This window comes from Anoplophora glabripennis, unplaced genomic scaffold (genome assembly GCF_000390285.2).
Source record: "Anoplophora glabripennis isolate ALB-LARVAE unplaced genomic scaffold, Agla_2.0 scaffold145, whole genome shotgun sequence".
In the NCBI taxonomy this organism is placed as follows: Eukaryota; Metazoa; Arthropoda; class Insecta; order Coleoptera; family Cerambycidae; genus Anoplophora; species Anoplophora glabripennis.
Window position 1 is genome coordinate 866,418 of NW_019416303.1, and position 9,410 is coordinate 875,827.

At 31.8% G+C, this 9,410-nt stretch overlaps 1 protein-coding gene across 2 annotated transcripts in view; it reads right to left on the bottom strand.

Annotated features, from left to right (window-relative positions):
- Positions 1 to 2,598: 2,598 nt before the first annotated feature.
- LOC108904293 (CKLF-like MARVEL transmembrane domain-containing protein 8) overlaps positions 2,599 to 9,410 on the bottom strand; it is a 24,732-nt gene continuing 17,920 nt past the window's right edge. For both annotated transcript variants that reach the window (XM_018706788.1, XM_018706787.1), the window contains exons 3-5: positions 5,980 to 6,162; positions 3,285 to 3,407; positions 2,599 to 3,194 (exon numbers count right to left, since the gene is read on the bottom strand). In XM_018706788.1, coding sequence (XP_018562304.1) covers positions 3,120 to 3,194; positions 3,285 to 3,407; positions 5,980 to 6,162 — 381 coding nt within the window. In that variant the 3' untranslated portion in view covers positions 2,599 to 3,119. The remainder of the gene's footprint in view (positions 3,195 to 3,284; positions 3,408 to 5,979; positions 6,163 to 9,410) is intronic.

A 9,410-nucleotide genomic window follows, 5' to 3' on the forward strand; every position in this document is an offset into this window, starting at 1 on the left:
AATTTCAGAGCACAACAGTCATATTTGTGAAATCTAAGATTTTTTTTTTAAATGAGGATAAAACGTATTAACCTTTCCAAACTTACTTTGTTTTATTTTATGTGGCACATAACAATTTAAGTTGTGGAGATTTAAAGAAGCAAAGTAATATTCAAAAATTGTATCAACTTCAATAACGAATTGGTCCACTGTAAAAATTAATTTCTCAAATATGAATCCGTATCTGTGTTCAGCTACGTCTAATATACGTTTGGTAAGGTTTAATGGAGGTTACAATATGAGGAAATATTTTGCAAAACATCCAAACACATTAGTTGCTTCCTGTAGCTGAAACTTAATATGGTTTGACCAGGATAGGTCATCAATTTCTCGTTCTGTGAATTAACCGCGGCAACAACTTTATTAGAAGGATTAATGCAACGACCTCGAGGTCTTTGGATTAATGGATTATTTTGATTATTGTAGTACAATTGTAGTAATCCATATCAGATAATTTCTGTAAACCACAATATTATTTTGCTTCGTGTGAACTACATGTTTATTTTTTAATTTTCAATTGATTAAAATTTATTGTAGATTTAGATGTAATTGTACGTATTAATCAGTTAACATAAATATCAATTTCATGTACGTAATTAAATGGATTAAAGTGTATCTTATCGTACGTACCTTGAAGAATTAGTTGAATCATAAATATCTACAGAAAAAATGGCGTTTATAAACTTGATTGAAATTTTATTGTGAGAATTATTACTAAATAAATGTCCAAGTCATTTATTTTTCTAGATTTGTACTTTAACTGTTTCCTTTTTTGAAAGGTGTGTGTATTATTACTAATTTGAAGTGAGAATAACCATATTAGAAAGAGCCATCAATACAGTAACAACGAATTATGAGCATGGTGATAGCGTATGGAAACGTTGCTGAAAACTGCGAATTAACTTAAAATTATATACAATTATTTCCAAATAGGCATTCACCAACATTTGTAAACAAAAGCAGAGCGGTGGAGCCAACAGTTCCAAAAAAGTTTTCATCGTATCATTGTGACAAGTTAATATAATCAGGATAATGCAGTAAATAAGTAGATGATTAAAAAGAAAATTTATTCTGGATCCATACTTGAGGATTGTTTTTATACCAAAACCTACAATTTGATCAGGAGAACACAGCCAAAGAGTAAGGATTATATACAGCACTAGAATTGTTACTCTCTCCCAGGCAATTATTTCAATTGGTTATTTAGGGACTATTTCAGTATGTAAACTTATAAAAATAATTGTAAATATCACAACAAAAAACATGTATCTAAATACTGACTGCCCAAATGTAGGACATAGGAGGACGCTAGCTTTAAGAAAGATAAAGCTCATGAACAATTCTCCTCAAAGGAGGACTTGTAGTTACCTTAATAAAACTGTACTGACTGTTATAATAATATTGAACTGAGTGTCGTATACAGAGAGAGTCACTTTTTTTATTCAAGATCCTTAAAATATGAAATATAATTTAATTTTACCTAGCAGAATAACAGTCTGAGGAGGATCTCCCACTTTTTTAAAATTAATTGAATGTTTCATTCATTGGATATGCAACCCACTAGTCACGTGTTTGTTTGGTTGCTTACACAGAAACAGCAATACTACATTATATAATGATTTTAAATAAACAGTCTAATATCACCCAAGTTTGCTGTATATTATATCTCTTTCTCATGAGATTCTTGAATATATAACGTATTCCACGTAAGTCGGATTTTTTTATAGTTCGGAAATACTTCCAATTCTATTGAATATCTGAAGTATTGAAATTCTCTACGAAACATTTCACAACGCTCCCAACCCTCCTCAACCGCCAAAGACGTAGCAGATGACAGCGATGGAGCGATGAAGCCCAATGCTGTCGACCGCCAGCGACGCTCGTGACGCACAGAAGAACCACCCCAATTTTGAATTTTTGGAAAAAAGTTTTTCAAATTCAGCAAGATTCAGGTAGGGCAACGAACAGCAATTACTAAAACCAACTACAAGTCTACAGTTAGCTCTAGTCTACCAAATTCCAAAGATCAACAAATTTCAAAGAGGCCAAGTGCCCAAATCTAAAATGGACTTCGATATAGGACTTCCCATCAAGGTAGGTGATCGAACGTCAACCCTTGTACAGTACAGTTCATGAACCAGGCCTGGAACCTAGCCAATATGTGTAATACACTCCAAATTTATTGTCATTTGTATTATATAAAGCCCTTTGTAGATCATAAACTACATACTCATTCATTGTTAATACAGTATTATCACTAAATTCCAAATTTTTACAATTTGAAAGATTGTTAAAATTTTTTACAAAGCATATTGCTCCCAGCTTAGTCCTCAGTGCTAGAGTTCCAACCATCCAGGCATTGTGAAAACCCCACGGAATACATCAAGCTCCCAAAGGTTTTCAAATCAGGCTCCACAAATCAAGCTCCTAAATGAAAAACTACGCAAGTAGTCTTCTGGAAAGTGGGCGAAGAGATTTTTTTACATTTTTAATTTTCAATGAGGATCTCATTTTTTCACATCTTGTAGGTTAGAAGGCCCAGAGGATTGAACGTCCTGATAAATAGTACAAACATTTATTAAAATCTACATTAAAAATAACAAAAAATCCACAAAGAGTTAATATAAATGGACCGACAGTAAGTAAGTAATAAAAAATATAGGCAAACACTTAAGGCACGTTATACAGACACTTATGGCAGCATTTTGTCAGTTTACTCCTACATCTTCGCCTAATCTTCTAATCTTAAAAATAACTTTAAAAATATACGTATATCTTCTACATCTACATCCGAAATTTACTTTTTGGTAGATATATGAGTATGTCTTTCCAGTATATATAAATCCAATTTTTTAAAATTTATTGGTCAATAAACCCTAGGTCTTCTGTACTCATTTAAAATATAACTATAAACTTACAAAACAAACAAAAAAAGAATATAAGTAAAATTTGGGGAAAGTCTAATCGGTAGTGCCTGTTGTAGTAAAATGCAGTGGTAAATCCCCTAACAACAGCATAAAAAACTATGTAAATACATAGCAAGGGAAATAAATAATAAATAACGGTAACTAAACTAAAACTTATAGGCCTCTGTAACTCCTCAAAGCGAAGATGGTACTTAGAAGGTAGAGGAAGGAAATCACCAAACCAATAACCTGTAAAAAAATGTGATTTATACTACAAATTACACTTGTTACTGATTTCTTTTTACTAATATGGAAAAATATATTCGTCCAATTACTTACAGCAGCAGCAAAGTAAGGCTCATAATCGTTGTAGTAATTACGTTTCCTGTGGTTAATCTCGATAACGAAGGTCAGACTTGCTGCCAGATAAAGAATGAAGGCAAATCCGTGGTATACCACTTCCTGTACAAGAATATAAATGTTAAAATCATGTGTATCTATGGTAACCAAAAATTAAATAATTAATAAGTGTGTCAGGAAGTTCTGAGGGATTAGTCCTTAAGTAAAAAAAGCACAAAAGTTCGGATATATATTGTCTCCAAGCGTTAAACTTTTTTGGAAAAAAAAATATATTTCAGAAATGTGATGATAACTTTAATACAATTAATATCTACATTTAGTAGAACTTGGGGGAAGAGGTCAACTGTTAAAGCGTGATTTTTGTGTAATTTTTTTTTTATATCTGTACAGTTTGTTGAAGGGCGAGTCGGTAGAATTGCACCAAACTCCAAATGTTGTTATGCATTTTTCATTTGTTTTCAAGCTACTTCTTCTAAACCTTGTCAATGAGCTCGTTCAGATTTTACTGGGAAGCTTTCCGGTTTCGCACGGTTTGTTGAAAACTCTGATAAATACATTTTTATCAGGACATCAGTGATGTGAAAACCGTTGACGATATTCTTCAACAGTAGCATTAGCATTCCATTACAAAAATTTGTATCAAATATTAAATTATAAAAATAAAATAACGCTGACAAATGTCCACTTTGGAACTTGGAATATGACACCCTGATTTCAAAATTTTAAAATTTGTAATTATGCTATAACTTGAAAACAAATGAAAATTGCATAACAACATATTTTCTTTTATTTTGATGTGTAGAATCCATTCCTGGAGTTTGGTGCAAGATTTCACACACTTTTAAGGAAAACGACTACCTACGTTTCTGAATGAGTTGATTCCACACAAAAATGCCTATTGCAGTAAAAAGAGATGATTCAATTTGCAACTCCAAAAAAAATTGAAGGAATACTAAGTTTTAGGATACTAATATGCGCATAAAAAAAACGTGGGCTTAACTTTTGGCGGCACAATATGTTAAAAAAATTCTAAAAATATATTTTTCTTCCTATTTAATTATGTATCTTTTCAAGAGTTGATTTTAGGCGAAAATGGAAGAGAAAAAAAATGTTTGCAATTAAATTTTTTATTATGGTAAAAATCGAAAAAATCGCAAAAATGGGGTTAAAAAACAATACTTTTTAGGGAATTTTTTTGGGGTATTTAAATTGGGTATAGGACCTTTATACTTGGCTCAAGAAAACTTCATGTTATGTAGAATCATCACACCAAATTTCATCAAAATCGGTTCGATAGATTTTGCATAATAATTTTGCAATCCAGATTTTGAAAAAAAATTTGCAAATTTTCAAAATTTTGCACAGCAAAAACCAAGGCCCTTAGATACTTGAAAATTTAATCACATATAGAAGAGCTCTCAAGCTTACAAACTTTTTTTGAAAAATTCGAATTCGTCAATTAGGCGCTGTGGCGCTTGTTTAAACATTTGTCGAATTTTTGTACTTATAAACAATTAGAACTTTGTGAATATTCAATCAAATCAAATTTTTTATAGCAGGTTTTAAAAGTTCTTGGAAAGATGCTTCTTTTAAAAAAAACATAACGATTGATCAATTGGTTACATAGTTATAGCCGATTCAATTTCGAGCAGGCCGAAGAGGCCGCGCTCTCTGCTTCCCCCACCACCCGTACGATTTTATTGAATTTCTCGCTTGCATAAAAAACTTTAAACACGTTTTAGAGTAGGTTGCCAATGAAGAAAAGTATTGTAATCTTAGACCTGGTAAGTACTCGGAATACCAAAGGTATTTTTCGAAAAATTAGCCCGGATGTCCCAGTATATTTAATGTGAATGACGGCTTTATTTCTAGTGATATTTGAAAGCCAAAAAGCCAAAAATCTCCGTGGATATACGATTCACCCAAACCAAAACAGATATCGCCTGGTCTATAACTGAAATGCAAGATTTTGTAACATTAAACGCAAATTTATTTTATCAAATTTTCTGCAACTATCTTTACAAGTTCTTGAAATATTTAAGCATTTTTTTAGATTTGCATATCCTTAAAGTTTGCTGGCTTCCTAGTGGGAAACCATGTATATTTAATTTTTTCAAAGGCTCATTAAAATCCAGGTTAATGTACTACCATGAAGTGGTATGCAATGAATGTGAATTGCTGTTTATTTTAGTAAAACAAGCCCGAATCCTAAATTTGGATCCAGATGAAGATGTTCAATGAAGTAAGCTGTGAAACTGAATTCTAAAAAGAGTTGTATCTACTATAGACACATTGACGCATTATTCATCTATTACAAGTTTAGAAAAAATACGTTAGTCATTGCACACTTTTTAAAAATATTGATAAACTCCAATAAAAATATGTAATATTCTTAGAAACTATAAAAACCACATGGTGTATGTTGTACATTTTTAACAATAATTATATTAATTAGGAACTCTTAGCAAATACAATCATTATAATGGAAATAATAGCTTTTAATTAGCTTCACAAACATCAACACGATGATGTCATCACAAGAAATAGTACATTCCGGACATTATTTAATTTTATATTTGTAATTTAGGTCTCACATGTCACATGTCTGTAATTGGGAGTTGGGACTTTGTTCAGTTGGCCATTGTATTTCTAAATAAATACAGGTTATACTCACGTAGATCGTTTTGGAAATGATGGAAGCTGTGGATATTGAAATTAAACACGAAGTCAACAGCAGAAACGTTCCCACGAGGAAAGTCACTGCCATGAGGAGGAAAAAAACTTCAGGGGTGTTGGAGTACTGCTGGTATCTGTTGAAATAGTGGCTCACTAGTCCTACCACGACAATGCCCAAAATCTAGAAAAATTGAAGAAATTAAAAAAGAAACTGGCAATTTCTAATTGTAAAGGATTAAAAGAAAGCTTTGATACTAACGTCATCTTTCATGGAACCATTTCTTTCTCGACTATTTGGCATTGAAACATTTTGACTTAGCAGCAGATAATTACCTGCAAAGTGGTTATTCTCTATAACCAAATTTGATTTGATTGAATTGAAAACGAGATGAGTTTGTTTTAATTACAAACCCATCTCGTTTCAATTACAATTCTTTATCTAAAAGTTAATAATGTAATCCAATATGTCTCGCTACCAAATCTGAATTAAATATATTGAAAATTTCTCAAGAGAAGACTAGGTATCAAAATTAGATAAGTTTTTCTTTGTTTAATTTTTTTTAAATCAAAAGATAAGTTTCTATCGATAAAACAAAATTTTTCGCGAATTTGGTGGTTAATAAAAAACAAATAATAAAAGGAAAAGTTAGTCTGAATTTGGCATTTTTGAATTAACGATCATGCTAAAATAAAAACTAAATATTTAGGTACTCCTATACCAAGATATTCCTTTAAAATTTGGTAGAATAAGGTAGTATATTTTTCCTATGTTAAAACGCTTCAATTCCAAAAAAAAATGAGATAAGGGTTCATACATGCAGAAAATATTCCGAAAACGAACGCATTTAGAAAATCTCGATTATTTTAAAGCGCAGTATTTTCAAGGGTACCGAAACCGAGTTTCGATAACTAAAAGATCCTGAAAACATTGCAAAACTAATAGTTTTGGCAAGTCCTCAAAATTATTCGAGGAGCTGTTTCAACCATTAATAAATTATTATTACCCGAACAGAAAATAATAATAAATCTACATTTACAGTAGCAAAATATTCCAAAAACTAATTTTGTGGTAAAAAATTCCCCATACACTTTATATAACTGAAAACATCGTTTAGAGTTGTATTAAATTATTTTCGCTTGTGTTAACATGAATCTAAAAAATATTCCCATCACCAAATGAAACACAAATAAATATATAATTAATTTAATACATTTTGTTATGTAAGAAATTAATCGAGAAGTGATGTATTTATAGAAAAATTTATACTTCTAAATAATAATATAATTAAATCACATGAAACGAACTATTTTCGGTTGATGATTGACGTGGCATCAATCAAATTCGATTAAAATTAGCATTTTAAACATTTGCGCAGGATAAACCGCCATTTCACAAATCATTCCTTCCTTTTGGACTCTTATATAAAATAATTACGTCAATGAAATATTATCAAATTGGTCAAATCTTTGACTTTAAAATTGAATATGACAGATACTGATATTTCCTATCAAAATTAAAAAAAAAAAATGTTCAAAACTTCATTCCGAAAAGTCATGGGACACCACTGTACTGACAAACATCTTAAAGTGTTTGTCATATTAACAAGTACTCTAACAGACGATCAAACTTTCACAATAGTTCGAAAAATATTTTATCTGTCAATTAACTGATAAAAAGATCTACGCGAAAATAAGGATTTTCTCACGGCTGTTGATACCAAAGTAACATTTTTTCTCTGAAACCAAAAATGAAAATGCCAAATTGATGTTTTTCAAATACTAAACCAATTAAATTTGTATGGACATTGTTATAGTTTTTCCAAAGTCAGTTAACATGTATAAAAACGCCTAGCAATAAAATTTAATGAGTTTCATAGGCGTCCCCAAAAAAGTTTTCTGCTAAAAGTAAAAAATTATAATAATTTGTATATAATGTGTAAAAATTTCTATTATATGTTCAATCGGCAATAACATATTTTAATTATTTATGTCAAACAATTTTTTTATATTGATGGTAAATTTCGTTTTGTTCCGTTTCAAAAGGTGTCCAAAATGCCATGTTGTAATAATATTAGTAAACAAAATATCCCTCTTATTTCTCCCTTTTGCAATTGTAATATGAATGATTACTAGAAGGTGCCTATATTAAATTAAAATTACCTGAATCACACCAAATTCCGCATTGCTGCACTGCACTGCTAAACCATTTGTCAACAACTGAATTTATGGCCAGGTCGCCCAGTACGGCTATGTTTGTGCCGCGTTAGACCGCGCGTTCATTCTTCAACTGGGTGACTCGACCTGTACATGGGTATGGCTAAATAAATATGGGAACAAGTTTTTCAAATATTTCAATGCCGAGTTGCAGCGTCAGCGACCGAACCTGATACATACGCCAACCTCTTGGTTCTTCAATTGAGATCGTAAAAACTATACCAGTTACCTTAATTTCAACGGAAGGTGTTTTGTACGTACTTAATATTTAAAGAAGACAAATGTCATCTTCTTATTCTCCCAAAGGCTGCACACTGCCCCAGAAGGTGGACAGGGGTGTCCTTCCCTTCGCCACATTTCGGGCATAGAGGGTCCTCCTCATGATAACTAAAACTGAACCTCTGCCAGGCGAACTAAATCTGAAACTCGGACAGGGAAACTCTAACTGAAGCTCAGAGATGAAATCTGTATCTCAAACAAAAGATCAGACTGCCAAAACCAGGCTGAAGCACCGACAGAAAACTCAAACTGAAGTTCAATTTACCCAAAATGAGGCTTGGATAAGGAAACTCAAACTGGAACTCAGACATGGAAGCCCAAACTCTAACAGAAACTTTTAAACGCTGCTCATTTGAATAGGGAAATAGACATGATTGAAACTTCAACCACAGACGCAGGATGAACTTACAAATGCCCTGATAGAGTATTGGAAATTTCGATGGCAACAATCAATAATCTAATAAGAAGCGTGCCTATACAGGGTCATCAGTTATCCAAAAAAATATGGGAATAGATCCGAGAAAAATATTGTTGAAGTTGTAGTACTTTTAAGCATTATATCGCTGGACAACTGTAGTCTCTAGCATCATTCGCAATACGCGTGGAGAGTCACGTGGCCTCAACGACTCCGAATACTGAAATCCGATTTTACAATCGTCGTTGCGACAGTGTTTACAATAGTTTTTAGTAGTTAGTGTCAAAACTCGGAGTTGATGGATATCGTTTTAATTTATGGCGAAGCACTTGTATTATGGTGAAACATTTGTGTTAGCATTTGCAGCAGGATAACATTTGTGTTAGTTCGCAGAAACTGAGTAAGATGGGCCCAAATGTGTTTACACGTCGGTGGACAAAATTTTGAATAGTTATTGTAACATCAGGTATGTCAAATTATTTTATTAATTAGGTCAACAAATTAATTTTATTAATTAATAA